At 44.3% G+C, this 23,735-nt stretch overlaps 2 protein-coding genes across 4 annotated transcripts; both read left to right on the top strand.

Moving 5' to 3' along the window:
- The first annotated feature begins 3,852 nt into the window (after positions 1-3,852).
- On the top strand, positions 3,853-8,329 carry LOC118378804 (lumican-like). 2 transcript variants are annotated; one of them, XM_035765790.2, is made up of 3 exons: positions 3,853-4,650; positions 5,586-6,461; positions 6,742-8,329. In XM_035765790.2, the coding sequence occupies exons 2-3, from the start codon at positions 5,588-5,590 to the stop codon at positions 6,894-6,896; spliced, it is 1,029 nt and encodes a 342-aa protein (XP_035621683.2). In that variant the 5' UTR covers positions 3,853-4,650; positions 5,586-5,587; the 3' UTR covers positions 6,897-8,329. The 2 variants fall into 2 exon arrangements, with proteins under 2 accessions (XP_035621683.2, XP_035621682.2); XM_035765789.2 differs by having other exon boundaries at positions 3,865-4,650; positions 5,581-6,461.
- Positions 8,330-14,157: 5,828 nt separating this feature from the next.
- LOC118378802 (keratocan) lies at positions 14,158-22,148 on the top strand. 2 transcript variants are annotated; one of them, XM_052492558.1, is made up of 3 exons: positions 14,158-14,354; positions 19,867-20,747; positions 20,915-22,148. In XM_052492558.1, exons 2-3 carry the CDS (start codon positions 19,880-19,882, stop codon positions 21,082-21,084), a joined length of 1,038 nt encoding a protein of 345 aa, XP_052348518.1. In that variant the 5' UTR covers positions 14,158-14,354; positions 19,867-19,879; the 3' UTR covers positions 21,085-22,148. The 2 variants fall into 2 exon arrangements, with proteins under 2 accessions (XP_052348518.1, XP_035621681.2); XM_035765788.2 differs by lacking the exon at positions 14,158-14,354 and adding an exon at positions 18,046-18,205.
- The last annotated feature ends 1,587 nt before the right edge of the window (positions 22,149-23,735 follow it).

Here is a 23,735-nt window from a genome sequence, read left to right as displayed (position 1 = left end):
GTAGAGATATTGGTGTGCAAAAGAGTAGAAAAGTAAATAAATAAAAACTGTGGGGATGAGTTCGGTGAAAATGGGTGGGCTATTTACCAATAGATTATGTACAGCTGCAGCGATCGGTTAGCTGCTCAGATAGCTGATGTTTGAAGTTGGTGAGGGAGATAAAAGTTTTCAACTTCAGCGATTTTTGCAATTCGTTCCAGTCACAGGCAGCAGAGTACTGGAACGAAAGGCGGCCGAATGAGGTGTTGGCTTTAGGGATGATCAGTGAGATACACCTGCTGGAGCGCGTGCTACGGATGGGTGTTGCCATCGTGACCAGTGACCTGAGATAAGGCGGAGCTTTACCTAGCATGGCCTTGTAGATGACCTGGAGACAGTGGGTCTGGCGACGAATATGTAGCGAGGGCCAGCCGACTAGAGCATACAAGTCGCAGTGGTGGGTAGTATAAGGTGCTTTAGTGACAAAACGGATGGCACTGTGATAAACAGCATCCAGTTTGCTGAGTAGAGTGTTGGAAGCGATTTTGTAGATGACATCGCCGAAGTCGAAGATTGGTAGGATAGTCAGTTTTACTAGGGTAAACTTGGCAGCATGAGTGAAGGAGGCTTTGTTGCGCAATAGAAAGCCGACTCTTGATTTGATTTTCAATTGGAGATGTTTGATATGGGTCTGGAAGGAGAGTTTGCAGTCTAGCCAGACACCTAGGTACTTATAGGTGTCCACATATTCAAGGTCGGAACCATCCAGTGTGGTGATGCTAGTAGGGCATGCGGGTGCAGGCAGCGATCGGTTGAAAACCATGCATTTGGTTTTACTAGCGTTTAAGAGCAGTTGGAGGCCACGGAAGGAGTGTTGTATGGCATTGAAGCTCGTTTGGAGGTTAGATAGCACAGTGTCCAATGACGGGCCGAAAGTATATAGAATGGTGTCGTCTGCGTAGAGGTGGATCAGGGAATCGCCCGCAGCAAGACCAACATCATTGATATATACAGAGAAAAGAGTCTGCCCGAGAATTGAACCCTGTGGCACCCCCATAGAGACTGCCAGAGGACCGGACAGCATGCCCTCCGATTTGACACACTGAACTCTGTCTGCAAAGTAATTGGTGAACCAGGCAAGGCAGTCATCCGAAAACCGAGGCTACTGAGTCTGCCGATAAGAATCTGGTGATTGACAGAGTCGAAAGCCTTGGCAAGGTCGATGAAGACGGCTGCACAGTACTGTCTTTTATCGATGGCGGTTATGATGTCGTTTAGTACCTTGAGTGTGGCTGAGGTGCACCCGTGACCGGCTCGGAAACCAGATTGCATAGCGGAGAAGGTACGGTGGGATTCGAGATGGTCAGTGACCTGTTTGTTGACTTGGCTTTCGAAGACCTTAGATAGGCAGGGCAGAATGGATATAGGTTTGTAACAGTTTGGGTCCAGGGTGTCTCCACCTTTGAAGAGGGGGATGACTGCAGCAGCTTTCCAATCCTTGGGGATCTCAGACGATATGAAAGAGAGGTTGAACAGGCTGGTAATAGGGGTTGCGACAATGGCGGCGGATAGTTTCAGAAATAGAGGGTCCAGATTGTCAAGCCCAGCTGATTTATACCATGACCTAGGCCTTCAACTAGATGGGATGGTGAGATGGAGGAGAAATCGAGGGACAGTTGCTTAAGTTTGGGACGACCATGGGGTACATGAAGAAGAAAATGATCTAAAGACAAGAAGGATGGAGGAGAACACAGAAGCAAGCAAGGACATTGCTTTTTAAAACGGTTTGAAAGCAATACATATGGTTAACTGAATCATGGGTTTTTGTAGCGATAGGCTACACAGCTGTAGGCCACGGTGGTTCCTTTGGAAACGGTCAAAAAGAAGTACACACATGCTCCTCCTCAAATCCTCTCTGCAGTCCAATATAGACACGGGAAGTCTTTTCAATATAAGATGGCCGCCAGAAAGGCATGAGCTGTGTTCGAATACTCATACTAACCACACTAACCGTACTATTTGTGACGTGAATTGAGTATATAGTATGCTTATTGGTCATAGTATGGATACAGTTAGTATGCCAAAAGTTCCCGGATGTCGCCAAAATATGAAGTATACAGGCATAGGACACTATTTCTGTACTTTAGGGCCCATAATGCAATTCTTCAGAAAATGGGTGTGGCTTCACATCGTTTTCAGATTTGAAGAAAATGGCGGAAAATATGCAGCTGAAGTACAACGAGAGTGGATACAAATTCATTGCTTTAACTAATTATGACAAATGTTATGAAAAGTTTGAGCAATGTAATAAAGTAATGACTTCAAATAAGTTACCTTACATGTTATGTTGGCTGACAATTTGTTAGCTACGCTGTCCTTACGTACCACATAGCATATCATTACAGCAGTATGTACTGGTATGTCAAACTTGCCAGTATATTAACTATAGGCTATCTAACTACCCAGCGTTTATTGACTTGATTATTCCAGTCATTCTTAGCTTTGCTAAATGGTATAGTCGTTGTGCGTTCTCAATGGACATTCGGGTGCTTTCGTAAATTCGGGCTGGCTATCTACTCTCATCTGAGTGTACCAGAAATCAGAATAATGAATTTAGGAGTGCTCAACACCCCTTTGAAAATGGCCAGTGTCAGTAAACGTTGGCAAAACACCCATTGAAAATGGCTGGTGTCAAGTAAACGTCGGGAAAAAGAGCTTAATAAATTGTTGCCAGAGAGCGAAACGCTCTGAATTTACAAACGGACAACCTGACAACGCTCTGAATTTACAAGCGCACTCTGACACTCCACATTGAATTTAAGAACACACCCGAAGTTGTAAAATGTCTAACTAGTCATTTGTTATGCTAACTAGCTAACAAGAGGTTGCATAGCAACAGCGTCAACTTCTTGTAGACAGGTTGAAGAGCTAGTACGCTCAAATAAAAGCATACTGTTCGTTTATAGTATACTAAAATGAACTAATAGTATATAGTGTGTAGTATATACTCATGAAGTATGTAGTATACAGTATGTTAGTATGGGTATTCAAACACAGCTATGGTTTCCACTAGTAACCACAGCCACAAAGTCAAAATTGGCTATATCGTAAAAATATTTGAAAACAAAAAGTACTTATTTGGTCTTAATTTAAGGTTAGGGTTAGGGTTATCAGTGTGGTTAAGGTTAGGTTTAAAATCACATTTTAAGAAGATATTCTTTAGAAATGGGTGGGGTTTATTATTTTGTGGCTGTGGTAACTAGTGGCGACTGAAAGACGTGTGTGGGACTGTGACCAATTGAATCCAGACGACAGCCCTGCAGTGACGCAAGAGTTGAACATAAACAAAGAAAGGTGAAATTGGGAAACCACTATAATTTCTGTCTTCTTCAGCAATTTCAACAAAATCTTCTAGAACAGCCATTGTCTTGAAACGTGTACTGTAGATGCAGTGCAGTCTGCAAGACGGATAGTTGGATATGGAAGGAGATGAAGAGCACTTTGAAGTGTGTGAAGATAAATGGAGGGAGGAGGAGAAGGAGGGGGTCTGACGGAACTTGAGTGATTTACAGTGGGGATCAGAGGAGGTTGGCGGGAGGAGCTATAGGAGGATGGGCTCATCGTAATGGCTGGAATGGAATGAATTGAACAGAGTCAAACATGTGGTTTCCATATGTTTGATGTGTTTGATACGGGTTCAATGAGCCCGTCCTCCCATACCTTCTCCCACCAGCCTCCTCTGCTGGGGACATATGGAATTCATTGGACTCACGTCTGCCTCACCTTACTTTCCTCTATTATGGTACCATGTGTTTACCATGAAGAGGCAGATGAGGTTAGGGTTTAGGGGCTAGGCACTCTCCACGGGCTCGGAAGAAAGCGGATGTTTACGATTTTCAGGATTACGGTATTTCCCCTGAAAAACGGATGTTGGGACTCAGGAGTCTTCTTACACCTGCTACGTTAGGTTAGGGGCTAGGGGTCCATTTGGGATTCAGCATAGGCTGTTTTATAATCAATTTCTGGTCCACTAAGACCTCGTCACTTTTTCCGAGACCCTATTTAAGGTTTCATGCTGCAGCATAACAATTGGCAGCTGGCTCTGGCTGCAGACAGAGTTTTTCCACTCACCTTCTTTACCATTCCAGGAACCTTTTGTTTTAACTTGTATCCACTTCGCTTTTTTGTTAGTAGGAGAAAGGAAGAAAGGGAGGTGGTTGTTTGGTGGAAAGGGAGGAAAAATGACAGATATATATGATACCATGTGTCCTTTGTGAGGCTTCGCATCCTTATTCACACACGAGGCGAACCTCGTATCTCAGACTGCTCTGGTGCACCTGTGACTGGTTAGGCAGAGCCCATAATTCTCAGATTCTATGCCTTAAAAACTCATGTCGATGCCATCGTCTTTGTATACTAGAGTGTGACTTCAGTTTGGGCAGCTGCCTTCTGTCAATCCGGGACCACAGTCATCTGAAGAAGCAGAAGCCTTCCCACCCCTTTCCCTCGCTCTCTCTTTCTCTCACTCTCTTTATCTCCCCCTCCCTCTCCCTTTCTCCCTCGTCCTCCTCCCTCTCTCCAGAGACATCTGGCTTTTGAGCAACCACAGTCTTCTTACCTGCTGACCTTCTATCCCACACGCAGAGGGAGAGAGAGAGAGAGGAGAGAAAGGTAAGAGGAATGGACTCTTGTCATTTCCTGAAGGGTTCCTGCTCGGTTGTCCCTAGGTATTTGGTCTTTCCATGCTGGGATTGATAGCTATCCCAGTCCCAGCTAAACTCTGGGGGAGTATTGTGTGTGATACAGGGTTAACTAGTTGTCACTTGACAAGAGAAAGGAGTGGAGAGATGTTTGTACTTCGACGTTATCTGATGCTTTTCCTGTTGCGTTGGACAATGTGTTGTTCTTATATTGCACCATGGCATGAATGCATTTATAAAATGAATACACTGTATTGATGCACAGTATTGTCAGTCAAAGGCATTCATGTGTTTGCATTTTCAGTACGGTATTATCATGTGATGACATGTCATACTTTAAATCAACACATTGAGTTAAATCCTCTTAAAAGTGTCAATATGTTGTGATGATATTTATTGCCTTTATTTGTTGACATTATAAAGTGTGTGTTCACTGAAAAACCTGCATTGTTGGTTTATAGATAGTTCTGAGTATTTACAGTAGGGATCTGCCTCTTTTTTAAAAGGGTTTTGCAGTTCACTGGTATTACCAGATTGCTGCTTTAGGGTGATTCATGAATAGTTTTGGTCAATTGAGGGTTTTCAATCGATGTTTTTTTCTCTCTCAGGGAACCCTAGTGGCCTGAGATGAATGTTTCTATCTTGGAATCTGTAACAAGTCCATTCTTTACCAGTTTATGTCGTCTATCATGCAATCGAAATGTTATGTATTTAACTGTTCAAATAGAGTTTGTTCTCTGTAGATTTTAAAATCAAAGTACCACTCAGGATAATAGTAGGTAAGACTATGTATGAAATGTTCAAGATGTGGTAGACAAACTTTTGCTGACTTTCTCCCCGTTTCACATTACGTTTTTTTCTTTGTCTCCCTTTCTCCCTCTGTCTGTTTTCTTCTCCCCAGTACAGTTATGTTTCCCCTCCGTGTCCCCATCTTTGCCATGCTGGTCAGCCTGACCGTGGGTCAGTACGATGACTACGACTACCAGCCGGCCTCCCAGTACGGCCCGTCCAGCGCCAACTGTGCCCAGGAATGCGAGTGCCCCATCAACTTCCCCACTGCCATGTACTGTGACTCCCGCAACCTTAAGTTTGTGCCCATTGTGCCCTCAGGCATCAAGTACCTGTACCTGCAGAACAACCTGATCGAGGAGATCAAGGCTGGGGTCTTCGACAACGTCACGGCTGAACTCCGTTGGCTGGTCCTGGACCATAACCAGATCACCAATGAGAAGGTGGCCAAGGGAACCATCGACAAGCTGACCGGACTTCATAAGATCTTGTTCAGCTTCAACAAACTGACGGAAGCTGTGATCCCTCCCTCCATGTCTTTGGACGAGCTGAAGATGATGAACAACCAGCTGTCCAAGTTCCCCGCAGGGAGTCTGGCCGGCATGCAGAACCTGACCTCGGTCCACCTCCAGAACAACGAGTTGACCTCTAAAGCTCTTAATGGGGTCTTCAAGGGCCTCAACAAGCTGGTGGCCATAGACTTGACCAACAACAAGCTGAAGAAGCTGCCCTCAGGCATGCCTAGTTCGCTGGAGACCTTCTATGGCGATCACAATGGCATCAGCAGCATCGCCGCCGGGGACCTCAAAGAGCTGCCTAAGCTGGCGTACCTGAGGTTGGCCTACAATCAGATGACAGATGAAGGGATTCCGGCGGGCGTGTTCAATGTGACAAGCCTGATCGAGCTGGATCTGTCCTACAACAAGCTGCAGTCCATCCCTGAGATCAACGAACAGCTGGAGCATCTCTATCTGCAGGCCAACGAAATCAACAGTGAGTGATTTTCTTTGTTTCCTCTTTTTTTCATTCTCTTTTCTCTTCTCTCTTTCTCTTCTCTCTCTTTTCTCTATTCTCTTTTCTCTCTTTCAACATTCTCTTTCCGTTCTCTTTCTCTATTTTGACATTGCAATTACAAATACATCTAATTCAGTCATATCCATCCTCAAGTCTACCTCCAGCAAGTGTCAGGCAATCGGTGTAGGATGTGTACATACAGTAGGAAATGTTGAATCATGTATGAGTCAGTTCACCAAACCCCTTCCCACCCTTCCAGAGTTCAACCTGGAGAATATTTGCAAGTTCTCTGGCCCCCTGAACTACTCCAGACTGAAGCACCTGCGTCTGGATGGGAACAACATCACACATGCCGACCTACCCCATGACTCCTCCAACTGCCTGCGCCAAGCCTCTGACATCATCTTCGACTAAGGACCCTCCCCTCATCTGCACTCCCTCTGTGACTCTCCCCGCACCACGATCTACCCTAAACTAATCCTTCAAACCCCAATAGACACAATGTGGCTATATTCCAATATCTACAATAGCAACCTACTCAGAGTATATGGCCAATATGTTTCTTGATTCTAAGTGGAATGCTAGTGTGGATAATGAACCCGAGCAACAGTGTTTACAACAACCCTAAATATGTATCCTCCCCCTACCGGCGAAATCGAGGTCACTTCTGTCAACTCATCGGTAGTCCTTTCTGTAAACACAGACTATGAAATAACAAACCAACAAAGGTTAGAAACCCCGGAGAGACCTTTATTTTGCAGTGCATCATGGTATTCTCATGACAACCATAGGGTATTTTGGCCGTAGCAAATGGCTGGCCCTGTACTAATAGTTTTACCCAAATTTGCGGCAAATCGGCCACAATATAATGTAATGGTGCATCGTAAAAAGCACTTGAACTGTACTTGTCTGTACTTGTTTCAAACAACAGGTGCCTTTTCTTGTGCAAAAGAGACAATATAGGAACATAGTGATTCCTGAATGAAGTGCTTTTCATGAAAATGCAGCTCACACACTTCAAACATTCCAAAAGTAGAGGCACATGTTGTTTTCAGACAAGTACATTGAGGAATATGGGAATAAATCTCACTTGCAAATAAATGCTTTGCCCATTCCTCTTTTGTATGTTTGTCATGATGTTTTTTAAAGGTTTCTTGTATTTAGTCTGTACACTCCCAGAATTATATTGCTGTGCAAAAGACCTGCAGGTAAGGAATAAAAGTATCTAAGAGAGCTGTGTTGTGTACTCTGGTGTAATGTCTACTGGGGAAATATTGAACAGTGGAACACTTTGGGAAACAAATTCAAACTCATATGTCATATGTCAAAAGCTTTGGCATATTACCCATCTTTCTGTATGAATGTTGGGGGGAAAGTTATTAATCATCCTTATCGACAACATTAAAAGGCTCGACACTGAATAGCTCTGCTGAAGTAATTTACTGTTTTTTTAATGAGTTATTATGCAGTTAAATAAGAGTCAATCGCCCGTTCATTGCAGATCACCGTTGTTATGCCGACATTTATACAACATTTGCATTGCTTGCATGCATCTCATGGTAACTCTGTATGATAATAAAAGCTAGCATTTTACGTTTTTATCCATTCATGGTTACCTTGTTTGCCATGTTTAATGTGTGCTTTTGCCCGTATAGCTTTCTCAGAATAGCAACAATTTGTTGTGACGCTAACTTTATCTTGCTCTGTTGTGGCAACGTTGGTGGAATGTCGTGCTATTTGGGCAGAGTATATCCAGATTTATTTTCATTATGGCTTTTGACTCAGTAATCGCTGGTGAATTTACTGTGAGGACATAACATACATTTGAATAAACTACATTTCCAATACTCATGTGTGGTAAATGTTTGTTTTAAACCTATAATACTCAGTCGTAAATTCAGCAGAAGATTTTTTTAAATGACTACATTTACCATATACTGTTTCCTGAGGAAACAGACAGTAAATGTGTCTGCAGTATGACAACATACACAAAACACGTGACACAAGAAGAAAGAGATCTCTCTACTCTCTTACCCCCCAGGCCCAACACTGACACAAGAAGAAAGAGATCTCTCTACTCTCTTACCCCCCAGGCCCAACACTGACACAAGAAGAAAGAGATCTCTCTACTCTCTTACCCCCCAGGCCCTACACTGACACAAGAAGAAAGAGATCTCTCTACTCTCTTACCCCCCAGGCCCAACACTGACACAAGAAGAAAGAGATCTCTCTACTCTCTTACCCCCCAGGCCCAACACTGACACAAGAAGAAAGAGATCTCTCTACTCTCTTACCCCCCAGGCCCAACACTGACACAAGAAGAAAGAGATCTCTCTACTCTCTTACCCCCCAGGCCCAACACTGACACAAGAAGAAAGAGATCTCTCTAGTCTCTTACCCCCCAGGCCGAACACTGACACAAGAATAAAAAGATCTCTCTAGTCTCTTACCCCCCAGGCCCTACACTGACACAAGAAGAAAGAGATCTCTCTAGTCTCTTACCCCCCAGGCCCAACACTGACACAAGAAGAAAGAGATCTCTCTCGTCTCTTACCCCCCAGGCCCTACACTGACACAAGAAGAAAGAGATCTCTCTAGTCTCTTACCCCCCAGGCCCAACACTGACACAAGAAGAAAGAGATCTCTCTCGTCTCTTACCCCCCAGGCCCTACACTGACACAAGAAGAAAGATATCTATCTCGTCTCTTACCCCCCAGGCCCAACACTGACACAAGAAGAAAGAGATCTATCTAGTCTCTTACCCCCCAGGCACAACACTGACACAAGAAGAAAGAGATTTCTCCAGTCTCTTACTCCCCAGGCCCAACACTGACACAAGAAGAAAGAGATTTCTCTAGTCTCTTACCTCCCAGGCCCTACACTGACACATGTATGTTGCTTCTTACTTTAAGTTTTCCTGAGTGGGTTGTGTTTTAGGGGTTAATGTGTTGTGTTTGGGCCTGCACCACGATGGTTGGCAACTCTCTTCCTGCAGGAAATGGGTCTTCTCCCAGTGTCATGCTGTGTCTCTGCACATGAATTTCAAGTGGAACATTCTGATCTATTCCATATTCTCCTTGGATGGTTGGATGGGTGGGTGGGTTTGGTGGGTTTGGTGGATGGGTGGGAGGGAGGGAGGAAGGGAGGGAGGGTGTATTGATGTATGTGCCAGTGCAGGCATGTAGGTATGTAGATCCTATGGTCCTGGAGGGCTGCAGGGGTTGCAGGGTTTGACTGGGAACCAGAGCTGAAATGTTCAGTTGAGGTAGCTGTAACTATCCACACGGTTAGCTTTGATGTAATGATGTGTGGTAAACAGGTTTTTGGTGTTCCAATAATAAACAGTAAGTAACGCCGGCCATTTTGTGCTTTGAGAGTCATTTGTGCAGTGTGCACCACCTCCAACACAGGATCATAACTAAAGTATGGCCCAGTGGTGATTTTCCATCAGAATGATGAACAACCAGCTGTCCAACCAGCTGTCCAGTGCGCACTAACCAAGGTTGCCAGGTGCACGGTGTTTCCTCCGACACATTGGTGCGGCTTGGCTTCTGGGTTGGATGCGAGCTGTGTTAAGAAGCAATGCGGCTTGGTTGGGTTGTGTATCGGAGGACGCATGACTTTCAACCTTCGTCTCTCCCGAGCCCGTACGGGAGTTGTAGCGATGAGACAAGATAGTAGCTATTAAACAATTGGATACCACGAAATTGGGGAGAAAACGGGGTAAAAGAAAAAAGAAAAAGAATGACATAAACACGTAATTCGGTGCCTACATGTTCCAACAGGTCTACACGTAGGCACTGGTTGTTTTTGCAGATGGTTTTGCAGATGTTGACAACCTCTCTGAAGTGTCCAGGGTGGGTGGGACTGGGGGAGTCCATTTGGGATAGGGAGAGGGGATTTCAGGGAAGAGCTGATGGATGAGCAGAACCAGTGGACTAATGCGTTTCTCACATTGTACCAAGCTGTAACCCCATAAACTCCTCCTCATCTTTTCCAAAGACCAGACATGGCAAATTCCTGGCGCAGACAGTCCACAGACAAATACACCGTCCAGAGTGAGGAACGTTGGACTAATTTGGTGAAGCAATTCTTCAAATGCCGAGGCTGAGAAATTACGAAAGTGCCAGTGTTGCGGGAGGGATATTTTAAAACATTTACTCCCTCATGTGGAAATGTGCATCTGTTGGTTTTCTTGTGTAGTTTTACACGGAAGACATTTCTGTTTTAATGTGTAGTAGGAGTGAACTGTTAGCATGCTGGCTATGTAAAGTTGTATTTGGGATGGGATCTGTGGTGTCGGCTAACTCGTGCATGCCCAATTAGAGCAGACACTTTCTACAGGCTCCAGGTCAGCTAATTAGCTAAACGTCTTTAGCGAGTATCACTGAACAGGTTGCCAGACGTTTTTCCAGCCTGTTACTTGTAATAAGATCCCGCTGTTATAGTCCATCACACCTTGCAATTGCTCCTCATGCACAAATAATATCGTTGAGAGGGCTATATTCTATTTGACACAGTGGTTTTCTTTCACTCTAGGCTGAGTGCTATTCTGCCGGTGCTTCTATATGTCTAGTCTATATTCCTGGATATTATTTGACCTAAACAAGAGACCTACCTCAAATGACGTCCTCTGGAAATTTGTACCAATTGAAGCATGAGCGGCAGGATTTATAAAACCCCTAAATTATCTAGATGACATGTATCATATTAGTCTTTACAATATTGCTCACGTCTTATTGTGTTTTTGCACAATCATTCTTACTGATTCCAAATCCAATATGATTTCCTCCTCTTCCTCCTCGCCATTTCCGTTGGAGAATAGCTTGGAGCTCTTGCTGCCGTGTCTAGACAATAAAGCCCTTCATAAAGTCATGGCCGGCACTTCCTCTTCCCTGCCTTTGGAAATGTTTCATGAAAGTTTAATCAGCTGCCTGGCCAGGACGTTCGGCTCAAAGGCCCATCCTAGGCACCTTCTCCAGCTGTTCTCACTCTGCGCTTTCTTTCCTCCTCTGTTAAATGTTTTTGTCTCCCCTCTCTCCCTCCCTCCTTTCTCTATTTTCTCTGTCTGAATAGTCAATTCCTGTGATCATCAACTAGATTCAGCCATGGGACGATTTTTTCTCTTGAGCGGATGGTCGAGTGGCTAGAATATAATTACAAATTTGTAGACTGCAAATTGATTTCAAGAAGCCCAAACAGATATAATATTTGACTAAAACAAAATCATTTAAAATATTGCTTACATTTGTATACAATCCGTGTGTCTCTGTACTATGCATGAGAATACTTGGGAAGAGATTTCCTAAATGAAAATCACTGATTTCCTGGTGTTTTTATATTCTTATATCCAACAATGAAAATAATTTTTGCTCAGAAAACTTTGGGGGCAAGTTTTGTCCCTACTCTCACATATCCTCTATTCTCTCACCCCCTCAATTCTCCCTACTCTCTTTCCCATATCCTCTATTCTCTCACCCCCTCAATTCTCCCTACTCTCTTTCCCATATCCCCTATTCTCTCACCCCCTCAATTCTCCCTACTCTCTTTCCCATATCCCCTATTCTCTCACCCCCTCAATTCTCTCTACTCTCTTTCCCATATCCCCTATTCTCTCACCCCCTCAATTCTCTCTACTCTCTTTCCCATATCCCCTATTCTCTCACCCCCTCAATTCTCTCTACTCTCTTTCCCATATCCTCTATTCTCTCGCCCCCTCAATTCTCTCTACTCTCTTTCCCATATCCCCTATTCTCTCACCCCCTCAATTCTCTCTACTCTCTTTCCCATATCCCCTATTCTCTCACCCCCTCAATTCTCTCTACTCTCTTTCCCATATCCTCTATTCTCTCACCCCCTCAATTCTCTCTACTCTCTTTCCCATATCCCCTATTCTCTCACCCCCTCAATTCTCCCTACTCTCTTTCCCATATCCCCTATTCTCTCACCCCCTCAATTCTCTCTACTCTCTTTCCCATATCCTCTATTCTCTCACCCCCTCAATTCTCTCTACTCTCTTTCCCATATCCCCTATTCTCTCACCCCTCAATTCTCCCTACTCTCTTTCCCATATCCTCTATCCTCTCACCCCTCAATTCTCTCTACTCTCTTTCCCATATCCCCTATTCTCAACCCCTCAATTCTCTCTAATCTCTTTCCCATATCCTCTATTCTCTCACCCCCTCAATTCTCTCTACTCTTTTTCCCATATCCCCTATTCTCTCACCCCCTCAATTCTCCCTACTCTCTTTCCCATATCCCCTATTCTCTCACCCCCTCAATTCTCTCTACTCTCTTTCCCATATCCCCTATTCTCTCACCCCCTCAATTCTCCCTACTCTCTTTCCCATATCCCCTATTCTCTCAACCCCTCAATTCTCCCTACTCTCTTTCCCATATCCTCTATTCTCTCACCCCCTCAATTCTCTCTACTCTCTTTCCCATATCCTCTATTCTCTCACCCCCTCAATTCTCTCTACTCTCTTTCCCATATCCTCTATTCTCTCACCCCCTCAATTCTCCCTACTCTCTTTCCCATATCCCCTATTCTCTCACCCCCTCAATTCTCTCTACTCTCTTTCCCATATCCCCTATTCTCTCACCCCCTCAATTCTCTCTACTCTCTTTCCCATGTCCTCTATTTTCTCACCCCCTCAATTCTCCCTACTCTCTTTCCCATATCCCCTATTCTCTCACCCCCTCAATTCTCCCTACTCTCTTTCCCATATCCTCTATTCTCTCACCCCCTCAATTCTCTCTACTCTCTTTCCCATATCCCCTATTCTCTCACCCCCTCAATTCTCTCTACTCTCTTTCCCATATCCCCTATTCTCTCGGCCCCTCAATTCTCCATCTCCCCGTTTCGTTCTTCCTCTCTCTCCACAGAGAGCAGGATCCAGATGTCCCCGCACTGCTCCTTTCCGCCCTGGGCCTGACCTGTTTATCACACACAAACACACACAGAGAGAGAGAGAGAGAGAGAGAGAGAGAGAGAGAGAGAGAGAGAGAGACGGAATACATAAACAGAGGGCCTGAAGGGATGAAGGGACAGTAGAGAGAGAGGTAGAGTGCTGCAGTGTTAACCCTGTCAATGTTCTTTGTGTGTGTGCATGTTGCTCTGTTTGTGTCACTAAGTGCCTGTGAGTGTTAGTACTCAGTAGCCTTACATTCTTGGTTATCAAGGTGCCTGAACAATTTCCTAAGCTCCACTCAGTCCTGGACTGTCACTATAATAAACATAACCTATGAAGTGGTCATGTGCATTGCTATGGCGATGATGATGGGGTGCAGGCCGACGTTCCAGCTTGGGCCGGGACAATACCAGTATCACCATATTTTTTCCATGGCAACAATTAAAACACAAAGCAGACCAAACTCTTTGGTCCTTTAAAAACTTGCTGTATGCTGGGCTGGTGAAAAGTAGCCAATGAACACTACCGAAAAGACAATCCCCACCCTTACCCGCGCACACACACACACCCACCCTCACCCCCATCCTCACCTGTACACCCACCCTCACCCTCACCCCTACCCCCACCCTCACCCGTACACCCCACCCACCCTCACACACACCCCCACCCTCACCCCTACCCCCACTCTTACCCCCCACCCTCACCCTCACACACACACCCTCTCTCTGCTCCACCAGTGGATGTCAAAGGTACAGCCTTGAGGAAATAATATTAAAAACAATACAGAATCTAATAGGATTTTCTCTCTCTCTCCTCCTTGATCGCAGGGAGCAACTGAGACTGTTAGAGCACTGTGGACCAGCACCAGAGAAGAGTACTGGAGGACCAGACAACCACTACTACCCCTGAGCCAAGCATCACCTGGCCATACACTACCAACAAACACCGTTTGGAGAAGCAGGTATTGTTTTTCCTGAAGAGGGGTGAAAGGCTGAAAGGGGTGTGGATGGGTCATCCTTTTCGGTTCTTTTCTTTTGGGGGGCATTATTTTCATCTGGAGAGACTGATATGAGAAGTGTTCTGGTCTTTACCTTTGATCTTGTGCTGCCAGTTTCTATTCCAAAAACTAACAATGTGTTCAAGAGATCTAACTGTATTTTGTGCAGTTTGCTGCAGTCTTGCAGGGGGTGTTGCCATTCAATTAGAATTAGAACAGGATGTTGTGCAGTTTGCTGCAGTCTTGCAGGGGGTGTTGCCATTCAATTAGAATTAGAACAGGATTTTGTGCAGTTTGCTGCAGTCTTGCAGGGTGTGTTGCCATTCAATTAGAATTAGAACAGGATGTTGTGCAGTTTGCTGCAGTCTTGCAGGGGGTGTTGCCTTTCAATTAGAATTAGAACAGGATTTTGTGCAGTTTGCTGCAGTCTTGCAGGGGGTGTTGCCATTCAATTAGAATTAGAACAGGATGTTGTGCAGTTTGCTGCAGTCTTGCAGGGGGTGTTGCCTTTCAATTAGAATTAGAACAGGATTTTGTGCAGTTTGCTGCAGTCTTGCAGGGGGTGTTGCCATTCAATTAGAATTAGAACAGGATTTTGTGCAGTTTGCTGCAGTCTTGCAGGGGGTGTTGCCATTCAATTAGAATTAGAACAGGATTTTGTGCAGTTTGCTGCAGTCTTGCAGGGGGTGTTGCCATTCAATTAGAATTAGAACAGGATTTTGTGCAGTTTGCTGCAGTCTTGCAGGGGGTGTTGCCATTCAATTCGAATTAGAACAGGATTTTGGCACAAGTGTACTTGCAGATTGTTTCTTAATTAAATGTCTCCCTTGAAAAGTATGTTTTGAAGTTTGTTAGTGGAAAGAAATAATGCCGTAACAGATTGATTATGAAGAAGAGTGGAAGTGGAAGAGTTTATAGAAATGTTTGTGGTCATACACACATCCTTAAAAACGTAGGTGCTGGGCTAAAGAATGAAACATGAAAAGAACAGAGGCCTGCCTAATGAATATGCTCCCAAATTACCACCTTTTAATGGCAATGGTTCAATCCAGCACTCAACATTGTCAGGTTAAGAGCAGGTGGTAAATTGAGAGCATATTCAGTGTGCGGGCCTCTGTTCTTTCCAAGTGGAAGAGTTTATTCCATAATCAGTCTCATGTAAATATCCATAGATACTATTGTAAAATCTGCAGAGATAAAAACTGCATCATGTTTTGATATTCCAATGCCAGACCTAGTTCTGCTTTCCAGAGCCTTGTAGTCTTATGTTGACACAGGGCTTGTTTAACACAGCTGTAACTGAGCTGAATGTCCTCTGATCAATGCTGGAGAGAAGTCCATTTCATTTCAGCGCAGTCATCAAGTAGAGCTGAACCCAAATGAAGCCCGTTCAAACACAGTCCTTTAACTAATTAACATAGCTGGTTTTGACTGGAAACCTCTTCCAGGAAATTGACATTATCATACTCCTCCACATGTTTCTTTTCAGATTGTCAAACAAGGAAGTGGCCAACATTTGTTTTTCCATCCTGCTTTGTTCCATTCTGCAACATAATCAGAAGCCCTGAGTCACAAGTTAATAACAGTGAGATCATGAAAACTTGGTTGTCACTTTGCCATTAAATCAATAGTAATGTAGTTATACTCATGAAAATCCTAATGGATGGATTCCCTTGTGGTGCATATCTGCAGTCTAATCTTTCATTTGATTAGAGACATCTGATTTCCATCAAGACGAAGTAAAAACATGACTGAAGTATTGCCAAGTTACTGTGGTTGGTTTGCAGTGCAGAACACTTCATTAATTGTTATTGTTTGTCCATTTCATGCACATTTCTCATGACCAGTTTTACTATATAGTTACTGCTGATGTGTAAGTGCCTCTAAGGAGAAACAGATGATTTTTTAAATTAAATTTAACCCTTATTTTATAATGTAAGTTGACTGAGAACACATTCTCATGTACAGCAACGACCTGGGGAATTGTTACAGGGGAGAGGAGGGGGATGAATGAGCCAATTGGAAGCTGGGGATGATGTGTAGGTGTGGAGCACTTGACTCTGGCAATGACCACACCTTTCTCCATCTTTATTGATATACCAGCTCTGCTAGACTGATACCACTATAGAGTGGTGGGCGTATGCTGAGGGTGTCTTTTCAACAGCAAAGTGTTTTGTGATGATGATGGAGATCAAACAAACTGTAGACCGTTATCTGAGAGCATGTCAGATGAGATGCTGTATATGCCAAACCAGAAACTCACATATTTTCATTATAAGTGGACATGACGTAAACAATATGCATCACTGATTTGCAACTTCCAGGTTTTGAAAACAGCTAAGTCTTTTTAGGACTTTTCTATTTTTGAGTGAAAGCAACATGGTGTCTGTTCCCATTGAGGTAAAATAACCTGTGAGGAGATAGGCACCGTGACTCAAGCACAGTCACTGTTCATTTGTTTACCTTCACGTTTTGCGCTTTGACCTTTGAAGTGTAGTCAGTTTAAATGTGTTGGGGATTTAAGGTAGCTAAATTCTCTTAAGGGGTTAGAGTGTTTCTACCTCTCACATTGTGTTGAGTAGTGACTGTATTGTGTGCTAGCAGCTTGCCAGCCACGAGACGATCCCTATTGGTCTCTCGCGGCACATATTGGATCAAGGCTAGCTCCAACCTAGACAAGCCAATCAGATGAGATTATACCAAGGTATTAGGTGGGCCTATGGCAGCTTCAAAGGAAATGAGAATGAGCTAAACAAAATGACCTACCCATCCCAACTAGCCCAAACCCAATGCTAACTTGAGAACACTTTGCCAACCCAGTCTACACCTTTTAAATCCCCTTATTTTCATTCTAACCCCACCCCATTAAGTCTCATGTCTGGACAGACCGATGTGTACTTAATTGTACTGGGTTTGATTTCTTTTAAGGTCAGAGTCTGATTGTGTCCGATTGTGCTAGAAGATTGTTGGGTGGGTCCGCATCAGAAAGGATTTAAACAAATCTGAATCATTAGCAAAAGCCAATTTGTTCCCACAGTGTATAATTTGTTTGGAGTTCTCTGAATTCCAATTCAGAGAACTCCAAGAACACCAAAAGAACACCAAGGACTGAAAGACAATGTCAAAGCCATACGTTGTGAGTGGGATAATCCTATTGTCGTGAATTGGCCCAAAAGAGGGCCATCAGCATATCCTTTATCATGCCAACACAAGGAGACACTGTGACCATATTTCTCCTGGGTTTTTATGGCCAAGTCACTATTCTGAGGAACACATGGATTGCTATTGCACCATTCTGCACAGAAAAATGAGGAGAAGAAGATTTGTTTCTTTCAAATTGAGTTGTTCCATTCAGACATCGCTGCCTGAATAGCGCTAAGAACATTAGAGATCTCAGCAGGACATTTACCTGAAGGACATAAACAGAGAGATAATGCCAAGTGCCAACTATGGGAGAACGGGGAGTGGACAGAAGGGTTAGGGTGGTTTCATAGTGAGTATAGGCCCGTATTAGCCTGATTTGGAAGTGGGCCAAGTCTCAAGGCCTCAGCTACCACACCGCCACAGGCTTAACAGGGAAAGAGTCACCGCATGGATTATGACCTCTGATTACAGGCCTCTGATTGGCCGAGAGGAACTACAGTGTGACTGTCAATGAAGGGTTCCCACCAACTGAATGAAGACACCGATGATACAAATACAGGGGAGGTGAGCGGTGTTTCTCTGAGTTTGGGACTACAGTTGCTACCACATTTCTTGAGCAAGGCAGAAACAGGGCGCAAAGACAGACTTTGGAAAATCTCTTGAACTCAAAGGTACGTGTAATTCTAGTGGACGATTAAATTGGGTTTCCAGTTTGAGGAAAAGTAGGTATAGATGGGACTTTGCTTGCAAACTAATGGTCACAAAGACAATGTGAGTTCAGTTCTGGGAGGTGAAAGTTGAGGCACATTGAGTGGCTGGACCTTTATTTGGTGATTTTCTGCGTTCATTTGTACTATACTGTAGGTAATCTTGCACTGAAAAGCCAGAGCTTGTGAATGGCTTTGAGGCTTTGAACGAGTGAGGCTCTGGAGAGATTCCAGTTATGGTCTTTACGGCAGTTTGCTTAACAGGAAAGTAACTTTTCCTGACCTTGGCCAAACTAAATACTACAAGCTATAATTATGGTCAGGTGGAAAGTTTAACCCAACAGTTGGGTCTCTAAGGTTAGAGGCATGGACACATTGTGTTCCATAGATCTTTGGCCCCGTACAGTGAGATACGAGATGCCAGGGGCCCCAGAACCAGGTGAGCGGGCCACGTCTTTGAAGTGGGCCCAGCCATAACCAGGCCTGTTGAAAATGAGTTCCAGACCAACGTGTGGAGCACACACCAAGAATTTAAACCAGCACCAGATGACAGTTGAGAGGAATCAAGCATTCTGGGACAGGATGGGTGGATGTGCTATTGCAGAGTTTAGATGCCTCTGAGCTATTGTCTGCCTCTGTCAATCTCTTTGTCACTTTGGCTTCCTGTCTCGCAGTTCCTCTTTTATCCATGTTTTTCCTCTTCTATGTAGGTTAATTCCACTTTCTCCGTCATGATTGCGTGGAGAATGTATCTGCTTTTATATGCATCTGTGTACTGTATGTATAAATGTTTATATGGCATTCCACGGCTAGGTGTGTTGGTGGGTACTTTAATTCATTACCAATGTCAGGTGTAACAGATTGTGCTTCATCCACAACAGAGTCAGGTGGATTTGGTTTGCTCTGTGTTTTACTCCTAAAGGAGCACCCAATCTCAGGCCAACCTCAACTACCTCTTGCATGTGCCGATTTGACAGATTAGCATCCAATCAGAAGTATTCGTGTAAGGCCATTAGCTGACCTCGCAGTGTGTCCTGTCCTTAAGAAAGCTTATAATCTCCAATGGACCCAGTGGACAGCTGGCCTGACCACATGATGTGCCAACGCTCATTAACTTCATGTAAACTCGAATGCTTATGACCTTGCGTCAATGCAGGAGATTTGAAGCTAGCTACGGCTAGTTTGGGCTAGCCGTTGATGGAAGGCCTGGCAGTTTTCTCAATAAGGGACTAAATGAATAAGACACCTGGAATCGTTGTTTGCATGTGAATGAACTTAAGGCAGCTTGATGAACACTTGCACACTTAATGCACCATGTCAAAATAAGCTCTTCTGTACTTGAAAGCACTTATTCTAAAATAAGGTGAGAGGAAACGAGACTCTCCTATAAAAAAAACAGGATATGTCACAATGAAGTGCTAACACCTACCTGTAGTTCTCAAGCCGGTCCATGTTGAGTTATCTTGGAACATGCAGAGATCATCATATGTGTATTTGGGTCGGTGTGTTTGTTCAGCCATGTTCTTGATCTTCTCTTCAGGGTTTGTGTCTGTGCCTGTATCTGTGTCTGTGTTTTGCATAAGAGTCAGTCTCATCTCATGTGTTTTCTCTCTCCTCTACCCCAGGCTGAGTGTTAAGATGGCGCTTCTCCTGGCCTTTTCCTCCGTCTTCCTTCTGGTCGGTCCCGCTCTGGCCCAGAGCCCGGACATGTCCTACGAAGACTATATGGCCCAGTTACAGGCCTGCCCCAAAGAGTGCCGCTGCCCGCCCAGCTTCCCCAACGCCGTCTACTGCGACAACAAGGCTCTGAAGCGCATCCCCACCATCCCCCCACACACCTGGTATCTGTACCTGCAGAACAACCTCATCGACGTACTGTCAACAGATGCTCTCCGCAACGCCACGCAGCTGCGCTGGATCAACCTCAACCGCAACCGCATCACCAGCGAGGGCATGGAGGAGGGTGCCCTGGCCGCCATGCTCCGCCTGGTCCACCTCTACATGGATGACAACCTGCTGAGCTCCGTCCCAGCCAACCTGCCCTCCAGCCTGGAGCAGCTGCGCCTCTCCCGCAACCGCATCTCCAAGATCCCCGCCGGGGTGTTCTCAGGTCTGGATCGGATGACACTGCTGGAACTGCAGGGGAACAAGCTCCAGGATGACGCAGTGACCGAAGTGAGCCTCAAGGGCCTGAGCAACCTGGTCCAGATCAACCTGGCCAAGAACCAGCTTACCACCATGCCCCTGGGCCTCCCCATCACCATCACCCAGCTCTTCCTGGACAACAATGCCATTGAGAAGATCCCCGCTGACTACTTCAAGGGTCTACCCAAGGTGGCCTTCCTCAGGCTCAACCGCAACAAGCTGGGAAACAGCGGGCTGCCCAAGAACGTGTTCAACATGTCCAGCATCCTGGACCTGCAGTTGTCCCATAACCAGCTAACTCAGGTTCCTATGATCCCCTCAGGCCTGGAACACCTCCACCTGGACCACAACCAGATTAAGAGTATGTTTTTGACACTGTTCTAGTTTCATTGATACATTGACTGACTGCCTGGATGGTTAACTGATGATTGGTTTAAAATCCAGATAATTATATTATTATAATCAGTGGAAAATGTTTTTGATGAGTTGTATGACTGTTTTGCTAAGATGGTGTATTTGCAATTGCAGGTGTGAATGGATCTGATATCTGCCCTGTGTCGGCTGATGCTCTGGAGGGCTATGTCACTGAGACTGCTCCTAAACTCCGCTACCTCCGTCTCGATGGCAATGAGGTCAAGCCACCAATACCCCGAGACCTCATGATGTGCTTCCGTCTCCTCAGGTCCATCGTCATATAAGAAACACAATTCCACCAGCCAATCGCATCTAGTTATAGTCTCCCGGATCCAAGGGCAGATGATTACTAACGAATGGAAGTGACTATGCTAATCTATATGGATTTTTGATCTGTGGACTACTCATTTGCATACTTATGTTGAGAACCACATATTAGACGCCAGTGTTGGGGTCAAACCAAACTCGGTCAATTTAAGAATTAATGCAATGAATAGGTCAATAGAAAATAATGGGCCATTTTCAGTTGTTGAATTGAGTCTCCTGAATTGGTAGAATGGGAATGGAATTGACCTCAACCTTGTTGGGTGAAGGTCACCTGACAATCTGTAGATAGTGTGATTGGACTGCACTACTGTCTTTTGACCACTCGCTGTGCCTTATGTTCGTCCTATAATCACATGTGCTTAATGCAACTGTCTGAGTGTGCTGTTTCAATACAGCACACTTTGGCCTGAAAGTGGTAGAAAACCTTGAAATTGTGTTTTTCCAAAACTCTAAAAAAGACAATAATTTACTATGACAATGTGATTGGGACAAGATAAGAGGAATATTGTTTATACACCATATGTATTTAAGGCATGTTGAATCTTCTGATGACTCATTGTCCCCATTCTCTTTCCTTAAATGGAAGTTCATCTTTTGTGAAGACCAAAATAATACTTTTAAAACATTTTATACAGCTCCTCTCTGACAGAATAACTTGAATTGATAGACTTGAAACCAAATTAAATGCTAATAATGTTATTTTCAAGTTCTCTGTGAATATGAATATGCTGAGCTGACTTTAGACACATGCTGGTCCACACAAACATGCAATTGTTTGCTCTTTCACGTTTATTCATGTATTTCATTGTCTGTTTTTCACTGAATTCATTGAATTCTTGATCACTGTCTCAAATGTGAGGTTCCATTTTGTACTCAATGGGTCAACCTTTTTGCAGTCATCTTACGTATTTCACAAAAGCCAAAGCAATGTTGGAATGCTTACATTTTGTTAAGAATATGTTAAGTTGTGAATTCCTTGTACAGTCAATAATAGAAATAAAACATTTTTCTGGAAAAACATTAAATGAAGGAAGAAATATGTTGCATTAATCACCTTCCCTTCTATAGACACACTCACAAACACACACACAGAGACAGACACAAACAGACAGAAAGAGACTCAATCACACTCACACAGAGACCTAGAAACCACACATTCTTTGAGTGCATATTTGCAGTAGTCTCTATGACTTACTGCTTAATAGTTGGAGCGCTAAGGTCTCCCAGAATGCACTCCCATATGCACCAAGGAAGCCGTGCCAGAGGAAGACCAGAGAAAACACTGAGTCTCAAGCCGCTGGCCTGGTAATGATATCATGAAGGTGTTGTCACTTTATGATCTCTCTCAGGACACATTTCCACCATTCTGCTATAGCCAATGTTTGGTGACCGATGGAATCGACAGTACAGTCAGAGTACTATTCTTGCAGGAATACCACAACAGTGGCAAACACACTCAGTAATGCAACAACGTGCAAGAATTGACAGGGATTGTTATTGTGTGCCAGAAGCACGCATTCCTCATGTCAGTTGTGATCAATCACTCTCGCTTCATATCCACCTTCTTCAGAACTTTCTCTCCCTCTCTAAATCTCTCTTTCCTTTTCATGGTTGGTGTTTTTAATTGATTGTAGCTTCATATTTTAGCTGGTAACAGTAAAATATGAGTCAATTAACCACCATCATAAACCAACCCCTTCTCAGAATCATGCTGGGGTTAGTAAAATCAGAACTCCACCTGACCATAGCTATACACTGAGTGTACAAAACATTGCAAACAACTGCATTTTCCATGACATAGACTGACCAGGTAAATCCAGTTGAAAGCTATGATCCCTTATTGACGTCACCTGTTAAATCCACTTCAATCAGTGTAGATGAAGGGGAGGAGACAGGTTTTGAAGGGGAGGAGACAGGCTAAAGAAGGATTTTTAAGCCTTGAGACAATTGAGACATGGATTGTGTATGTGTGCCATTCAGAGGGTAAATGGGCAAGACAAAAGATTGAAGTGCCTTTGAATGGGGTATGGTAGTAGGTGCCAGGCGCACCAGTTTGTGTAAGTCAAGAACTGCAATGCTGCTGGTCGTTTTTACACTCAACAGTTTCCTGTGTGTATCAACAATGGTCCACCACCCAAAGGACATCCAGCCAACTTGCCACAACTGTGGGAAACATTGAACTCAACATGGACCAGCATCCGTGTGGAATACTTGCAACACCTTGTAGAGTCCATACCCTGACAAATCGAGGCTGCTTTGAGAGCAACAGGGGGTGAAACTCAATACTAGGAAGGTGTTCCTAATGTTTTGTACACTTAGTGTATGTCACCATTCCTGGTAGCAGGTGTAGCACGATTCCCAACGATTGTAATTGATTCCCAGCATTCCAGCACAGTTCAATTTCCCTCACTCAGCAAAAGCTCCAGTTTCTTGGGAGAAAGAAAGAGATAGGTTTGGGGGGTCGAGTGAAAATTGAGGCCAGAAAACCATAAACGTAGGATTAAGCTGACACATGAACACTAGTAAGGTACTTCCTGTCTGTGTCTACTGCTCCGGCCTGGGTGGAAGTAGGAATAGCAGGTCCTAGGTCAGTTTGTATTTCCCTCCT

This window comes from Oncorhynchus keta, chromosome 33 (assembly GCF_023373465.1).
Source record: "Oncorhynchus keta strain PuntledgeMale-10-30-2019 chromosome 33, Oket_V2, whole genome shotgun sequence".
NCBI lineage: Eukaryota > Metazoa > Chordata > Actinopteri > Salmoniformes > Salmonidae > Oncorhynchus > Oncorhynchus keta.
This window is presented reverse-complemented; position numbering and strand designations above follow the sequence as displayed.

What these genes read in the sequence shown, in the direction of transcription:
- LOC118378804 (XM_035765790.2), top strand. Translation starts at nt 5,588, where the DNA reads ATGTTTCCCCTCCGTGTCCCCATCTTTGCCATGCTGGTCAGCCTGACC. An exon ending in GCAGGCCAACGAAATCAACA is followed by an intron (nt 6,462 to 6,741) that starts GTGAGTGATTTT and finishes CCACCCTTCCAG; the next exon opens with AGTTCAACCTGGAGAATATT.
- LOC118378802 (XM_052492558.1), top strand. Translation starts at nt 19,880, where the DNA reads ATGGCGCTTCTCCTGGCCTTTTCCTCCGTCTTCCTTCTGGTCGGTCCC. An exon ending in GGACCACAACCAGATTAAGA is followed by an intron (nt 20,748 to 20,914) that starts GTATGTTTTTGA and finishes TTGCAATTGCAG; the next exon opens with GTGTGAATGGATCTGATATC.